The sequence below is a fragment of the Delphinus delphis genome, chromosome 3 (assembly GCF_949987515.2).
Source record: "Delphinus delphis chromosome 3, mDelDel1.2, whole genome shotgun sequence".
Lineage (NCBI taxonomy): Eukaryota > Metazoa > Chordata > Mammalia > Artiodactyla > Delphinidae > Delphinus > Delphinus delphis.
The window spans coordinates 112991194-113009523 of NC_082685.1; the positions used below are offsets into that span (position 1 = coordinate 112991194).

General features: G+C 38.4%; 1 protein-coding gene across 1 annotated transcript in view; it reads right to left on the minus strand.

The window, feature by feature from the left end:
- Positions 1-18330, minus strand: part of IQGAP2 (IQ motif containing GTPase activating protein 2) — a 285284-nt gene that overhangs the window by 95949 nt on the left and 171005 nt on the right. Inside the window, exons 8-11 of the mRNA XM_060009287.1 lie at positions 17635-17813; positions 15327-15414; positions 3644-3807; positions 447-607 (exon numbers count right to left, since the gene is read on the minus strand). Of these exons, the coding sequence (XP_059865270.1) occupies positions 447-607; positions 3644-3807; positions 15327-15414; positions 17635-17813 (592 nt within the window). The remainder of the gene's footprint in view (positions 1-446; positions 608-3643; positions 3808-15326; positions 15415-17634; positions 17814-18330) is intronic.

Sequence of the window (18330 nt, forward strand, 5' to 3'; positions counted from 1 at the left end):
AAAAAAAAAGAATGGGGATTGGGGCCCAACTGCCCTACTTTTGGTCCACAAATCCAGATCCAGTTTCCTCATCAGTAAAACAAGAAAATTGGACTGGATGATTATTAAAGTTGTTTCCAACTCTTCTACATTCTGTCGTTTCCAAAAGAAGCCCAAGGGAAGGTATGCTTTCAACATGTATTTTTTGCCTATGAAATAATTTTTGCTAATGTCAAAGACAGTCAGTAACTGCCACAGGATCCTCCTTAGACTCTTTGTTCCCCTAAAAGGAATACGAAGTAGGATTTGAACATTAGGACTCTCAGAACAAAGTAGACTGGCTTTCAAGAAAATAAGCATGGGTATATGGATTGTTTCAGGAAGGAACAAGTCCTTCAAATTGGTAGAACAAATCTACCAAACACATATTTCTGCACTGAAAGGAGTTTTGGAAAATGTTCCCTTACCGTTCCACGTATGTCTCGTCCAGATTGTTGAAGCCCATTGTTGGGCTTCTGAGTTGATTCTGCACAGACACAAGATCGTTGCTCTCCAAGGCCTGGTTGAGTAAAGCTACAGCAGATAGCATTTCCACTGCGATCAAGAGCTCCTCATGGGCCAAGTAGTTCTGTTGGAAAACATATGGCAGTATAAATCCCCAAATCGACACAGCCCGTGTATGTGATGGGGGTTCAGAATGTACACTTCAAAGAATAAAGAAAAGTCAAAGATTGTGAGAACCCAGGACCCACAGGGCTCCCTGGCCACCTATCTTTCGTTGGCTTTAAAGAACACGTCAATGGCTTCTGGGTTTTCCTGAGATGATCATTTTGGGCACTGAGTTAATTACAGTCCTCAGTTATGATTCCACAGACATCTGCATTGCCATAGCTGATTCCTACTCGCAGCTATTATATCGGCTGCTAACAGGCTCAATCTTACCAAATAATGAAGCCACAGATTAGATAACGTTGTTACTGTCTGCAAGTGCAAGGTTAAGATATTAGTATAGCTAATGATTTTCAGTTTGAATTAAGGGTAAGGAGAAGGGGAGAATTTCACCTAAAGATGATAATCCCAGAAAAGTAAATCAAAGTCTTTAAGCCAAGGATATTGATTTTAATTCCAAAAAAAGTTAGTCTAAGTCACGTTTTTATAAATGGGTAGAAATTTTTAAACATACCCTAAGGTCTAGATATTTGAAGACATGTGAGGTAAATCTTAGTGAAAAGCAAGTAAGGATTGGGCTTACTTAAAAAGTACATCTCAGATTACAGAACACTTTCCCCCTTCAATGTTGTCTTCCTTTTAACCATTTTATACTGACTTGGCCCAACTTCAAAAGGGTTATTTCTTCCATCATACTGAAGGAACATAGAGGGAGCATGAAAACAAATTTTTAAAAACCCTGATATCTATCTTTACATTTAGAATATTATATATTTCATATATGTAATGTTTATATTAAAACGCATTATAGCTGATTCTCCACAGAAATCTGTCAGCAAATTGATTTTAGACCAACAAAGCATAATTTTACGTTCCAAAGCAAATGGGAAGAAGGGTTTTTATAGGGAACATGTAAATTTTATCCAAATACCTTACATTAACTATGACTTTAACATATAAGGAAGGTATCAAATTACAGGTAAAGAGCAGAATGGAATCATTTGAGATTCACCACAACTATCTAAAGTGGTACACAGCCAAAAAGATAAGGACAAATAAAGAAAAAGGGGATGAATGTGCTAGAGTGTATAAGTAGCCTTGGGCTTCAAAGCTAGAGAAACAGGGACCATAATATCAAGAGAACCTACGTGCAGCTTAAGGAAATAACTTATTTTTCTTTTATTACAAAATACAGTTGACCGCTGAGCAACACCGGGGTTAGGAGCTCTGAACCTCCACGCAGTTCAAAATCTGCGTATAATTAATCCTCCATATACCTGTCCCTCTGTACCTGAGGTACTGCGTCCCTGGATTCAGCCAACTGCGTATCATTTGGTAATATAGTACTTACTATTGAAAAAGATCCACATATAAGTGGTATGCGCAGTTCCTACCCGTTTAAGGGTCAACTCTAGTATCTTTCTATTTATAGAATCATGTCTTACTAAGCAAGGATAAGAAAACAAACCTTACTACCCAAGCCCTTTAGTGACATACACTTCATTAATTTTTGTAAAATAAAGAATGCCACTTATTTTTTGTTTTTTTTTAATTTTAATTTTTTGGGCTGCATTGGGTCTTCGCTGCTGCGCGCGGGCTTTCTCTAGTTGCGTTGAGCGGGGGTTACTCTTTGTTTCAGTGTGCGGGCTTCTCATTGCGGTGGCTTCTCTTATTGTGGATCATGGGCTCTAGGCGCACAGGCTTCAGCAGTTGCAGCATGTAAGCTCAGTAGTTGTGGCACGTGCGCCCTAGAGCACATGGGCTTCAGTAGTTGAGGCATGTGGGCTCAGTAGTTGTGGTTTATGAGCTCTAGAGTGCAGGCTCAGTAGCTGTGGCACACGGGCTTAGCTGCTCCGCGGCATGTGGGATCTTCCCAGACCAGGGATTGAACCCGTGTCTCCTGCACTGGCAGGCAGATTCTTAACAACTAAGCCACCTACTTTTATTAATTTTTAATTCATGCAAACATTTATAGAGATTTTCATTTTTTAATTATTTTTCTTTTCTTATCATAAAAAACAAGATAATGCTATATATTTCAATTTCATTTTTTCCACTTAACAGTAGGGTGTGCAATCTGTTATTAGTTAAACGTGGTTTATCTTCTATATAGATATAGAAGATATCTGTAGTATCTTCGCAGTACTATAGATAATACTGTGAAACATCCTGGTATACCTGTGAACTGCCTGTTTGTGCGTTTGGCTTCCTCCTCTTCTGTTTTTTTTTGGTGGAGCAGTACTGTTTTTGCTTTTCAGATTCATTGTCCTTCCATGTTTCCTTAGAAGTTTAATTATTTTTTACACTTAACCTTTCATACCGGCAATTTATTCTGTTATGCGTAGTGAGGTAATGTTTTCTTTCCCACATGGTTAAATACTTCTAAGGATTTCATTTGTTTCCCCATGTCTTTGAAATATTAGCTCTTTCATAATTGAAATTCTTGGTGCTGCTTCTAGTACTGTTCATTCTGTTGCATTGTTTGGCTTAATCCTGTACTAGTGCATATGCTCTTATTTACTGTGACCTTATATGATTATTACTGCTTAATACTGTTAGCATTGCAAGGAGCACACAATGACAAAAATCAAAGCCATGGTGCTAATGTTCTTGGTTGCAAATTTCTAGAAACGCAGATTCAGAGCTTATTTTTCTATATCAAAGAACATTAGATATTTAAAAATATTTCAATATAGTTATTAACTTATCCCAAGTTCTCCAAAAATCACACAGAGAATGAGAACAACTAGTTTTCAATGTGTATTTGTGTAGAGCCCTGCCTGCATTTCCCACCTATGCTCTCAGATTCTTTAAGGAGATGAAAAGCAGGAGTTAAAGAGGAAGGTGGCCATGGAATTGGTACAGGGAGGCCAATGAGACCAGGGATTGATACAAATTAAAGACACTACACTCCCACTCACCTTTCCTCAACAGCACTCCTCATTGCTAGGACTCAGAATTAACATCTCTGTACCTGGAGTCTCCTCTGACTTACCATAGCGTTCTGTTTCTGGAGGTTGAAAAGTTCATTCTGATACATTGCACCAGCAAAGGGATAAACAGTGGGCAGCTGGGCCTCTGGTTTCTGCAGTGCAAGCAGTGTGTATTCAGGGTCACCTTCCCGAATAACAGTGTTGATGTGGTCCACTGCAGCCAGCCCTGAGGGTAGAGTGACATTCTGTCAGAACCTGTGCCTTTCCCACTGCAGCCTGACCCAACCAGTCCATATATCCAAGTATTAGAACCTAAGTAGTTACTTTCCATGAACTCTGAAAAGCTGTCGTTGGATGGTAAGCAAAGCCTTGGAAATGGTAGCTTGTAATTGGAAGTCACTCTAATCCTTGCAGCTAGTCCCTAAAAGAACCTCAGCATTGATAGAGCTGGAGTTATGAGGTCATTCCTGCCTAGCATGACTTCCCTACAAAATCCTTCCTTTCAGGACCAGCTTTGGAACCATCTCTCCATGAAGCCTTCACAGTGCTCCAGTTCCTGAAGACTTCACACTTTGGGAATCCTGCAGTCATTGCTCTTTACGGCTCTTTGTGTGTAAGCACTGCCTCCCCAAGGAGATTAAAGACATGTGAAGACCAGAGAAGCAAGGACTTGCCCTATGGCTCTATCCTCCCTCTATATCAGCACCATGGGAAACCCACAGGAGGCACTCGGACACACTGCCGCTTGATATGGAATAGTTATTAGTTCTCCAAATATTAGTTCTCCAAATATGCTCTCATCTCTTGTGTTCTGTAAAGTGTGATTCTTAGGGAAAAATAATTTCAGATATGTTTTTAAAAATATTACAACCAGAATTCATATGATTACATAATTCTGTGTTAGCACGGTAGTCCCACGTGTTAGTATGGTTCTAAGAACCCCAGTGGATGCCTGAAACCATGGATAGTACCAAACCATTTATGTACTGTTTTTTTTTCTGTATATACATACCTGTGATAAAGTTTAATTTCTAAGTTAGGTAAAAAGATTAATAATAATAACTAATAATAAAAAGAATTGTAATAACATAAGTGGTCTCTCAAAATATCTTTTTTTTATTGAGGTATAGTTGACTTACAATATCATATTATTTATAGGTGTACAACATAGTGATTCAATATTTTTACAGATTATATACCATACAAAGTTATTATAATATTAACTATATTCCCTGTGCTGTACATTACATTCTTATGACTTCTTTATTTTATACTGGTAGTTTGTACCTCTTAGTCCCCTTTACCTATTTCTCCCATCCCATCCACCTCCCTTCTGGCAACAACTAGTTTGTTCTCTGTGTCTATGATTTTGTTTCTGTTTTATTTATTCATTTGTTTTGTTTTTTAGATTCCACACATACATGAAAACACATAGTATTTGTCTTTTTCGGTATGACTTATTTCACTTAGCATAATACACTCCAGGTCCACCATGTTGTCACAAATGGCAAGATTTCATTCTTTTTTTTTTTCTGGCTGAGTAATATTCTATTGTATATATATACACCACATCTTTATCCACTCATTTGTTGATGGATACTTAGGTTGCTTCCATGTCTTGGCTATTTAAAATAATACTACAATAACATTGGGGTATATGTATCTTTTTGAATTAGTGTTTTCATTTTCTTTGTATAAATATCCAGGAGTGCAATTGTGTAGGTTCCATTTTTAATTCTTTGAGGAAACTCCATATTGGTTTCCATAGCAGCTGTGCCAATTTATATTTACCAACAGTGCACAGCGTTCCCTTTTCTCCACATCCTCACCACAACTTGTTATTTCTTGTTTTTTGATGATAGCCATTCTGACAGATGTGAGTTGATCCCTGATCATGGTTTTGATCTGCATTTCCCTTTTCATTAGTAATGTTGAGTATCTTTTCATGTACCTGTTGGTATCTGCACCTCTTCTCTGAAAAAATGTCTATTCAGGTCCTCTGCCCATTTTTAAATTAGATTGTTGTTTTCTGAGACTGAGTTGTATGAGTTCGTTATGTATTTTGGTATTATTCTTTTACTGGTCATCATTTGCAACTATGTTCTCCCATTCAGTAGAATGCCATTTCGTTTTGTTAATAGTTTCCTTTCCTGTGCCAAAGCTTTTAGTTTGATATGGTTCCATTTGTTTATTTTTGCTTTTGTTTCCCTTGTCTCAGGGGATAGATCCAAAAAAATATTGCTAAGGCCAATGTCAAAGAGCGTACTGCCTATGTTTTTTTCTAGAAGTTTCATGGTTTCAGGTCTTACATTTAAGTTTTAATCAATTTTGAATTAATTTTTGTATAAGGCATGAGAAAATGGCCTGGTTTCATCCTCTGACATGTAGCTGTCCGGTTTTCCCAACATCACGCTTTCTCTGTTGTATATTCTTGCCTCCTCTGTCATAGATTAATTGACCCTATGTAACGGGTTTATTTCTGGGTTCTCTATTCTGTCCCATTGATCTGTGTGTCTGTTTTTGTGCCAATACCGTACTGTTTTGATTATTATAGTAGTAGAGTTTGAAGCCAGGGAGGATGACACAGCTTTGTTGTTTTTCTCAAGATTGCTTTGGCAATTTGGGGTCTTTTGTAGGTCCATACAAACTTTAGTATTATTTTTTCTAGTTCAGTGAAAATGCCACGGGTATCCTGATAGGGATTGCATTGAATCTGTAGATTGCTTTGGGTAGAATGGACATTTTAACAATATTAATTCTTCCAATTCATGAGAATGAAATATATTCCCATTTATTTGTGCATTATTTCTTTCAGTAATGTCTTCTAGTTTACAGAGTACAGGTCTTTCACCTCCTTGGTTCAATTTATTCCTAGGTATTAGATTTTTTTGATACAACGGTAAATTGTTTTCTTGTTTTCTCTTTCTGATGGTTCATTATTAGTGTATAGAAATGCAACAGATTCTGTATATTAATGTTGTATCCTGCGACTTTATTGAATTCATGTATTAGTTCTAATGGTTTTTTGGTGGAGTCTTTAGAGTATTATATATGTAGAATCATTTCACCTGCAAATAGTGACAGTTTTACTTCTTCCCTTCCAATTTGGATGCCTTTTATGTCTTTTTCTTATCTGGTATTGTGGCTAGGGCTTCCAATACCATGTTGAATAAAAGTAGTGAGATGGGCATCCTTGTCTCGTTCCTGATCTTAGAGGAAAAGCTTTCAGCTTTTCAGCACTGAGTATGACCTTAGCTGTGGGGTTGTCGTAAATGGCCTTTATTATGTTGAGGTATGTTCCCTCCCCACCCATTTTGTTGAGAGATTTTGTCAAATGCTTTTTCTGCATATCATCGTGTGATTTTTAGCCTTCATTTTGTTAATTTGTATATCATGTTGATTGGTTTGTGCATACTGAACCATCCTCACATCCCTGGAATAAACTCCACTTGATCATCATGTATGATCCTTTTAATGTACTGATGAATTCAGTTTGCTAATATTTTGTTGAGGGTTTTTGCATCTATGTTCATCAGGAATACTGACCTGTAATCTTCTCTTTTTTTGCAGTGTCTTTGTCAGGTTTTGGTATCAGAGTAATGCTGCCCTCATAGAATGAATTTGTAGCGTTTCCTCCTCTTCGTTTGGAAAATTTGAGACGGACAGGTATTAACTCTTCTTTAAATGTTCAGTAGAATTCACCTGTGAAGCTGTCTGATCCTGGACTTTTGTTTGTTGGGAGTTTTTTTTTTTTTTCTTTAAATTACTGACTCAATTGCATTACTAGTGATCAGTCTGTTCAGATTTTCTTTTTCTTCCTAATTCAGTCTTGGAAGATTTTATGTTCCTAGGAATTTATACATTTCTTCTGGGTTGTCCACTTTGGCTTATAATTCTCTGTAGTATTCTCTTATGATTCTTTGTATATCTGTGATATTGGTTGTAACTTCTCTTTTACTTCTAATTTTATTGATTTGGGTCTTTTTTTCTTGATTGAGTCTAAGGGTTTATTAATTTTGTTTATCTTTTGAAAAGAACAGTTCTTAGTTTCACTGATCTTTTCTACTGTTTTTGTTTTGTTTTGGTCTCTATTTCATTTATTTCTACTCTGATTGTTGTTATTTCTTTCCTTCTACTAACTTTGGGCTTTGTTTATTCTTCTTTTTCTAATTCCTTTAGGTGTAAACTTAGGTTGTTAATTTGAGATTTTTCTTTTTTCTTGAAATAGGCCTGTATTCCTATATACTTCACTCTTAGATCTACTTTTGCTATGACCCATAAATTTTGGCAAGTTGTATTTCTATTTTCATTCATCTCAAGCTATTTTTTGATTTCCTTACTGACCCATTCTTTTTTTTAGTAGCATGTTGTTTAGTCTCCACATGTTTGTGTTTTTTCCAGTTTTCTTCCTGGAATTGATTTCTAGTTTTATACCATTATGGTCAGAAAAGATGCTTGATATAATTTCTATCCTCTTAAATTTGCTGAGACTTGCTTTGTGGCCTAGCATGTGATCTGTCCCGGAGAATGTTTCCTGTGCACTTGAAAAGAATGCATATTCTGCAGTTTTGGGATAGAATGTTCCGTAGGTATCTATTAAGTCCATCTGGTCTAATGAGTCATTTAAGGCCACTGTTTCCTTATTGATTTTTGGTCTAGATGTTCTGTCCATTGATGTATGTAGGGTGTTAAAGTTTCCTACTATTATTGTATTATTGTCAAGTTATCTCTTTATGTCTGTTAATATTTGCTTTACATATTTAGATGCTCCTATGTTAGATGTATATATGTTTAAATATTACATCCTCCTCTTGGATTGACCTCTTTATCATTATGTAACGTCCTTCCTTATCTCTTGTTATAATCTTTGTTTTAAAGTCTATTTTGTTTTACATTTGGCAGGGCATATATGTACATGCCACTCTCACTTTGTCCCAGATTACCCTTCCCCCTCCCTGTGTGGATAGGGAGGGTGGGAGGGAGGGAGACAAAAGAGGGAAGAGATATGAGGATATGTGTACATGTATAGCTGATACACTTTGTTATAAAGCAGAAACTAACACACCAGTGTAAAGCAATTATACTCCAATAAAGATGTAAAATAAATAAATAAATAAAGTCTATTTTGTCTGATATGTGTATTGCTACCCCTGCTTTTTTTTTCCATTTCCAGTTGCACGGAATATCTTTTTCCTTCCCTTCACTTACAGTCTCTGTTGTCTTTATCTCTGAAGTGAGTCTCTTGTAGGCAGCAAATAGATGGGAATTTTTTTTTTTTAAATCAATTCAGCCACCTTATGTCTTTTGATTGGGGTACTTAGTTCGTTTACATTTAAAGTGATTATAGATAGGTATGTACTTATTGCCATTTTGTTATTTGTTTTCTGGTGGTTTCTGTAGTTCTTCTCTATTCTTTTCTTTTAAACTCTGTGGTTTGATGATTTTGTTTAGTGTTATGTTTGGGTTCCTTTCTCTTCTTTATCTTTTTTTTAATTTTTGGTTTGTGGTTACTATGAAGTTTATACACATACATATATATAGATCTCAACATATCTCTAGCTCTAGTCATTTAAATTCAAATACACTGTAAAAGCTCTACATGTTTTCCTCCCCCTCCACATTTTGTTTTTGATGTCATATTTTACAACTGTTTGTGTATCTCTTAATAACTTTTTGTTGCTATAGTTGATTTTATGACTTTTGCCTCTTAACCCTCAACTAGCTTTTTAAGTGGTTGATTCACTGCCTTTACCATATACACTTGTCCCTTGGTATCCATGGGAGAAGGTTCCAGGGCCTGCTGTGGATACATAAATCTGCAGACACTCAAGTCCCATAGTCAGCCCTCTGTAACCACAGATCCACATCTGTGCATTCAACCAACCTCAGATCATGTAGTACTGAATGTACTTATTGAAAAAAAATTCATGTATAAGTTTAAACCTGTGTTGTTCAAGGGTCAAATGTCTTTGCCTTTACTAGTGAGATTTTTCCCTTCATGTATTTTCTTATTTCTTGTTATTGCCTTTGTTTGGTTTTGTTTTTGCTGGGTTTTTTGTTTTGTTCTGTTTTTTGTTTGTTTTGGTAAAGAAGATCCTTTAACATTTCTTGTGAGTTTAGTGGTGATGACCTCTTTTAGTTTTTGTTTATTGGGGAAATTCTTTCTCTCTCCTTCATTTCTGAAGGATAACTTTGCCTGGTACAGTATTCTTGGCTGTAGGTTTTTGTTTGTTTTGTTTTTGTTTATGTTTTTCCTTTCAGCAGTTTAAATGTATCATGCAACTCCATTCTGGCCTGCAAAGTTTCTGCTGAAGTATCAGCTGGTAGCCTCATGGAGGTTCCCTCAAATGTGACTCTTTGTTTTCCCCTGTTGCCTTTAAAATTCTCTATCTTTAAATTTTGCCGTTTTAATGATGACATGTTTTGGTGTGGGTCTCTTTGGGTTCATTTTGTTTGGGACTCTCTGTGCTTCTTGGACCTGGATATGTTTCTTTTCCCAGGTTATGGAAGTTTTCAGCCATTATTTCATCAAACACATTTCCCCTTTCTTTCTCTTCTTCTAAACCCCTATAATGCTAATGTTAGTACACTTGATGTTGTCCCAAAGGTCCCTAAACAATTCCTTTTTTTTTTTTTTTTTTTTGCGGTACGCGGGCCTCTCACTGTTGTGGCCTCTCCCGTTGCAGAGCACAGGCTCCGGATGCGCAGGCTCAGCGGCCACGGCTCACGGGCCCAGCCGCTCCGCGGCATGTGGGATCCTCCCGGACCGGGGCACGAACCCGTGTCCCCTGCATTGGCAGGCGGACTCCCAACCACTGCGCCACCAGGGAGGCCCACGATTCCTATTTTTAAAAACTTTGTCTTATGGATATTCTGATTGGGTGATTTCCACTATTCTGTCTTCCAGGATGCTTACGTGTTCTTCTGTATCACCTAATCTGCTGTTGATTCCCTTTAATGTATTTTTCATTTCAGTAATTATATTCTTCAGCTTGATTGGTTCTTTTTATACTTTCTAATTCTTTGTTGAAGCTTCACTGTGTTCCTCTATTTTTCTCCAAAGTTCAGTGAGCATTTTAATGACTGTTACTTTGAACTGTTTATCATAAAAGTTACTTATGTCCACTTCATTAGGGTTCTCCCACCCTGGAGGTTTTACCTTGTTCTTTCATTTGGAACATTTTCCTCATCTTCTTTGACTTTCTGTGTTTGTCTCTATGAATTAGGCAAAACAGGTACCTCTCCTGGTCTTCAAGGTGTGCCCTTATGTAGGAGTGCTTCTATGCAGTCTGTATATGTTGAAGCCAGAGTTAGATTAGGGGGCATGCTGGTGCAGCCTCGGTAGGCTGGACAGAACACCAGGCACTTTTCAATATGCTGTTTCTGTGCTGGCACTCAGACCGAGTAAGTATATGCATGAACCCTTTAAGAGGGCGTCTGGGTTTCCAACAGCCCTCTGGCTCTCCTGGTAGTAAGCCCCACTGGTTTTCAAAAAGCAGTTAAGTAGGCTCATCTTCCTGGTGCTGGTCCCCAAGGCTGGAGTGCCCAGTGTGGGGCTTGAAGCCCTTGCTCATTAGGGAGGACCTCCATGTTTGTGACCTTCCTTTCCGCCTGTGGGTCACACACTGGGGGTATGGGTGCAGACTAGATCACTTCTCTTTCCCTCCTCCTTGTCTTGATGTGGTTTTTCCCTTATATCCTTTTTTTTTTTTTTTTCGGTACGCGGGCCTCTCACTGTTGTGGCCTCTCCCGTTGCGGAGCACAGGCTCTGGACGCGCAGGCTCAGCGGCCATGGCTCACGGGCCCAGCCGCTCCGCGGCATGTGGGATCTTCCCGGACCGGGGCACGAACCTGTGTCCCCTGCATCGGTAGGCGGACTCTCAACCACTGGGCCACCACCAGGGAAGCCCCCTTATATCCTTTTTTAAAAGATTTTATTTTATTGAACTATAACGGATTTACAATGTTGTGTTAGTTTCTGCTGTACAGCAAAGTGATTCAGTTATATATGTATGTATATATGTATACATACATATATATATTCTTTTTCATATTCTTTTCCATTACGGTTTATTACAGGATACTGAATATAGTTCCCTGTGTTATACAGTAGGACCTTGTTGTTTATCCATTTTTCCTTTATATCCTTAATTTTATAAAAGCTGTTCTGCTAGTCCTCAGGTCATTCTCAGAGAGAGTTGTCCTATATGTTGCTGTAGTCTTGGTGTGTCCTTAGCAGGAAGTGAGCTCAGGGTCTTCCTACTCTGCCTTCTTGATCCTGCCTACTCAAAATGTTTTATTGTACAAATTTAATGCCTTTTCCAACTTAACTAAGCACTTATCATACACAGTGGCCTTAACTTTTACAGTTGAAGGTCCACCACCAAAATTAGCACAGATTTTTTTCCTTCTTCACAATGTCACAGAAGATTCGTTCTTACTGTAGATCTTAGCAACTTCACCATACAATTTTTTTCTTTCTTTATTGAGAACTTTCACCTTTTCACTTAAAGAAAGCACTTTATAGCTTCTCTGGCACATCTGAATTGCTAGTATCACTACTCTTGAGCTTTTGGGCCATTATTAAGTAAAATAAGGGTGACTTGAACACAAGCACTATGGTACTAGACAATCTGGTAACTGAGATGGCTACTAAGTGACTAAAGGGCAGGATATACTGGACAAAGTGATGATTCACATGCCAGGTGGAATGGTGCAAGATTTCATCATGCTACTCAGAACAGCATGTAACTTAAAAGTTATGAATTATTTCTGGAATTCTCCATTTAATATTTTCAGACTGCAGTTGACTACAGGTAACTGAAATTGCAAAAAACGAAACTGTGGATAAGGGGGAGACTACCGTATCATTTAACCTTAAAAAAAAAAAAAAAGGCCCCGATCACAGAAATGCCTTGGTTTACATCATCTGATCCAACCAGAAGCTCTGTGACGTCTCTACCAGTTATGATGTTCAGATTACAGAGACTCAAATTTTAGTGACCAAATGCAAGGTGCTTGGAACAGTAAATTCAGCATAGTTTCCAGAAAACAGAAATGGATTTGCTGACCAAATAGAAGAATGAGCGATGAACTCTGCCACCAGGCAATAGCAAACTGGACAGAACCAGCAGGATTTTGCCCTATTAAGAAGGCTTCAGGGTAGTAGAAATAACACAGACCCATAGATTTGTAGATCTTTTCAAGGATTAGTCTGTCTCCCTAATACATGACTAGACTACAGCTAAGATTATTCTAACCCTTTTTAACAGAGGACAATTTATCTTCTCTAACTATATTCACAAGGAGCTATGCTCAATAACTTTTCTACTGAGACACATCATTTAATAGCAGGAAATACAACTAATGCAACCTTTCATGCCACACCCCAGAAAATTTACACTTTTAGAATAAGTTAGAATAAGACCCTAAGGACCCAAACCCTTTTTTCTATTCTTAGAATTAGTATGATAAATGAAAGAATCCCAGAAAGGAAGGTCAGCGGTTGTTTGTCATGTTTGCTGCTCTGTTAAAGCTATCCAAGGCCTTGCAGTTGTGTCTCTGATTATTCTGAATAGGATCTTGCTTCACCTTTGAAAACTCTATTATATGAGTTTGGAAAACTGGATGGTAAAATATTACGAGAAAAATTATATCCTTTAAAACACTCTTAAGGAACCATTTCTTCTAAAAAAATAAAGTAAGCTTAACCACTCTTTTACACTCTGCATTTAACAAAATTTCAAGCCCTAATCTTGACAGAATATATATAGTGAATGAAATGCATGTACCAAACCCCAAAGTTAAATGATTGCAGTTCAAACAAACCTGAAGCCCCTGACAACAGATTTCGTGATATTACCATCGAAGTTTTCACTTCTGTCATTACCAAGGCTGCTACAAGGGTAGACACCTTAACATTTTAATATAATAAGCTCTATGGTTGGGGAAAAGCTCGTCAAGTAGTTACACTGACATATTTTAAAGCATACAATTGTCTCATTGTCATGTCACTGGCTAAAATATGCTTTAGAGGATTTTTTTCAAGACTATTTTTAGTATTACTGGACCATAAATTTTCCAATGGGGAGAGATCAAAACCTTCAGAATAATCATGTCCTAAGCATGTAAAGCCATTAAACACTGCAATGCCCTTCATATTTTAGCTGGTTATGCATTAGGGCAGATCATCCCATGACTCTTACTTAAAAGTGGAAAAAAAAAGTATAGTCTTTTTGGCATCAAATTTGTGGTCAGGAAATTATGTCATTTAGTAGAGTATTGAAACAGTTATATAAGGCATTTTATTTAACATGAAAAAGAAATCGATTTTAGTGGTTATAAACATTTCAAAAACAAAGGCTGGCACAAAGCTACGGAACCATTTCCCCACTAAGCTTATGAACCTCAGAGGTATTGCTCGCAATATTAGTTTCTTCCTGTAATTCATTTCTGCCAAGCATAATGAAATTCTCACTTTTCAAACAGAGCACAAAGAGAAACTTGAAACTGTGCTTCATGTATCATCACCAACATGTTCAAAACTTAATAAGAATAAAAGAATAGGAACACACATCTCAAAACGTCGTGTTCCCTTAAAAAAAAGTTATCCTAGCGCTCTCCACAGTTGTAAATGGAGGTAAGTTCTCAAACCCACTCAGTTGTTAACTCCTAGACCTTTCTATCAATTTTCTCTGGGCCTCCTTGATCACTGTTTGAAGCCTTTAAAATATGTCTCTACCGGCAACTTAGGAGTGAACTCCTGGGTAACACCTATAGGTGTGCGTTTTCTTGAAGGTGGTAAGAGCCATAAAGAACATTCAAAGCTTATCTAGGAGGTTACGATGAGGGTTTAGGACTCCTGGAATTAGTGGACACCCCAGATTTAAACTTGGCAGATGGTTCAGATATTTTATTAAATTACATGGGCTAACTGGTGTTTGATGTATTTGTTTTTTGGGTATATACAGGTTATTTAGGTTGACCTAGGGGACATAAATGCCAAAGAGAATTCCTTACTGCCTCAAGTAAAAATAAATTTTATTACAGAGAGGAAAAAGACTAATAAAGAAATTAATGTATCTAAACTTGCATATACTTATTTTAATTACCCAAGTTTTCTGTTCTTTATAGCCACACAACTAGGTACCAAGGAGAGCTGTCCTGTGTGACTCCATAGAGTCTCAGGGATGCGGGATTCAAACCTGCCATCATGTGATTTATAGGCCTGTCAAGTCTTATTCACTTGCACCAAAGCTACAAAAGCTGTAAGAAAACAATTCTTACAAACTACAGACTACTGATTGGGAAGTAATAAAAAGCAGGGGTGTCAATAATAGCTTTTACGGTTCCAATCGAATGCCATAACATGATCATGGGCAAGGAATGACAATCCTTAACTCATAATCTTTACTAAATAACCTTTAAGATTAGCCCAATAAGGGACAGGTTCAAAATATGACATACACTGTACCTATGATGAAACAGGAAGGTACAGTCAAACTAGCTTCAAGATGCTTTGAGATACTTTGCATGGACTGGGGACAAGACAGCCAGAAAAGGTCCATGGAAAACTGGCAGATGGTAACACCAGAATTAAGAGCAACACTGACTGACTTTTAGTGGATTTTTCATCATATCAGGCATTTTTACAAGGATACAAGTTAAGAGTTTTGCTGAGATTTGGATAAGGAAAATTTGCATCTTCTAGAAGTATCCATTTCCTTCATATGATCCATTACTCACTGTTGACTTTATTGATATTGCCTTGGATTTCTGCTTGTGTCAGCAATTCTTCATATGCATCTCTTTCTTCTTCTGAAATACAGTTATTCTGCAAAACAAAGGCTTCATTGATTCCTGAAGTTAAATATTTCCAAAGCTCAATATTCAAAAGCAAAAACGTAAAGAGTGCTAAAAACCACTTGCTAATGTTCATGTGAACTCAGTACAAGCATTGAAGAGTGCCTGATCTGTGCAGGACACTAGGGTTAGCTAAGCTGGCAAGGGTTACAAAGATGAACAACAGACCCAGTGACTCTCTGTAAAAGCCTAACTGTCTAATGTGCAAAACATTAGGTTGGACCACTTGATATTGCCATTTTTTTGTAGATCAAAACCAGATGATTATTGGCGATTTCATCTGATTCAGTCTAATAAAATCAAGAACACAAATAACAAATACACACAGCAGAACAAAATATATTCTAGGGAAGTACATACTTGGTTAGAAAGAAAACTTTAAGAAGAGACAACAGTTGAGGAGGGCCTGAAGAACAGAGTAATATTCAAGGCGGAGAGAGAGCAGGATGTAGACAACAGGATTTGGTCACAAAGGTGGGAAACTTGGCATGTCGGGCTATAGCACAGAGTGTATGTCTAGGGTTAGCCCAAAAGATGGGGAGGTAGGTTGGGAATCCTGGAGCCTTTTAATGCCAACAGGAGGACCTGTACTTGCAGTAGGGAATCAGGGAAGGTTTCTGGTGGGATGACATCAGATCTGTAGCTAAAGATTAATTTTGCAACCTTAGCTCTGAGAGGGGGTGGCCTGGAGAATGATAGGAAGCAGTGGGGCCCATGGGGAAGGTGCTGAGACAGCCCTGAGACAAGGTCAGGAGGGGCAGGGCCGAGGCAAGGGAGGTGAAACTAGAAGGTAGGTGATGGAGGTCAGCCTGTCAAGAAAAGGCAGAAGACAGTGATGGATGGGACATGGGGGACATAAAAAGCAACAGTGTGGGAGTCATTCCAAAGGGAAGTCAGCAAAAGGCATGCACAGGAGAAAGGCAGGGTGAGGATGAGCACGCTTCTGATGTGGTGGGGGGCAAAGCCAGTGGGACACAGAGATGAAGGTATCTGGAGGAGCTTTAGTGGGGCCTGGTATCAAGCTGACAGCTGATTTCTTCAACAAGTGGATGAGCTCAATGGAGGAAGAACAGAGAGAGGAGTGATTCAATGACAGACTTGGAAGAATCCCTATATTTGGAGGGAGGAATAGGCAGAGACATTAAAAGATGCAGAAGAGAACCACAAGCATAGAAGGCAGGCGGGGCAGCGTGGGGCAAGTGTGCCAATGTTGGCAGAAGCCACCCACTGAGAAAAGGCTGGGACAAACGGGTTACTTTGGGTAATAGAGCTGAAGCTGATATGGCAAGAGTTGAAGGAGAGGAAAGTTGGCGAGGAAGTGGAATCTCGGAGTGCAACGTTTTTAATAAGACAGGAGGTGGGATATATGAAGTGAGGGTCAGTAGCCGGCTGCCTTGTCGAGGAGAGAAACCACTTCCTCAAATATGAGGGGAAACTATGGGGAAAATATGAGGAAAGCAGATTCAAAAACATCTTCTCTAAACTTCACCACACCCAATTATTAGCCTCTAGTAATAAATCTGAAGGTAAGTCGGCTAATACAAGGTTGGTGATATCCAACAAGGGAAGATCTTTATCTGCTGCTTCTACACCTTCTAGGTAAGTTTTCATCATGACCTTCCATCCTTATGACCTGTAATATTCATCATAAAAAGAAACCTAATTTCCTTATGGAGTGCATGGTCTTCTTTAACCCTTACATTTCACCCAAACCAATGGCCTGTGGCTAGAGAGACCACAGCCAGCAAATTTAAAAGTATCCCTTGCTGGGAGTTCCCTGCTGGCGCAGTGGTTAAGAATCTACCTGCCAATGCAGGGGACACGGGTTCGATCCCTGGTCTGGGAAGATCCCACATGCTGCGGAGCTACTGAGCCCGTGTGCCACAACAACTGAGCCCACGTGCCGCAACTACTGAAGTCTACGTGCTCTAGGGCCTGCGTGCTGCTACTACTAAAGCCCATGCTCCGCAACAAGAGAAGCCACTGCAATGAGAAGCCCGCGCACCGCAACAAAGAGTAGCCCCAACTTGTCACAACTAGAGAAAGCCCGCGTGCAGCAACAAAGACCCAACGCAGCCAAAAATAAATAAAATTAAAAAATAAAATCTCTTGTAACATTACAGCTTTTTCAAACTAGCAATGCATAACTATGCTTATTACTGTATTGATCACTCAGAATCTCATTGAATACCTTCAGCCTTGCATTTTCCTCTTTTCTCTTCTTGGCTTCCCAGAGTTCCTTCTGATATTCCTGTGCAAGGTTGTCATCCACTAAAGTCAAAACTGCATTTGGGTTTCTTAGTGTTATAATGGTCTGCTCGGTTATTCCTTTTTCGATAGCTTCATTAATGGCTATAACTGCAGCATGCACTGCAAAGTAAAGAGAAAAAAAGAACTTTATCAACAAAAGACAACATGAGCAGGTGTACTGGCCCTGCAGAACTTAAGCAGTTTTACTTTCTTTCTTGGGGTCCGATAAAGCATTCAAAAAAGAGACCTCAGACGCATCACAGAGCATCCCTCTGACAACCTCCCCATCTGCCCATCTATCTTGGGTCCTGTCTCGGTGTCTGTTATGTAATGCCTATTCATTTATTCGACTTGCACTGAACGTCTAAAATGAATCAAGTACTATGGGTTGACATGGAAAGACTCACAGCAGTGAGTACCCTGCCACTGAAATTTAAGGACGTAGCAGAGAAATGTTCTGGAGAATGAAGACATTTCTCTAACGTCTTAAATCACATTACACAAGTGGATGTCTAGAGTCCAAAGTTAATTACTTGGTTATGTTCTGATGTGCTCAAACTAACCATCTATAATACATATAATAAAAAATTTTAGGGTGCTTATAATATCTTCTAAATATTCTATTTCTTATAACCAA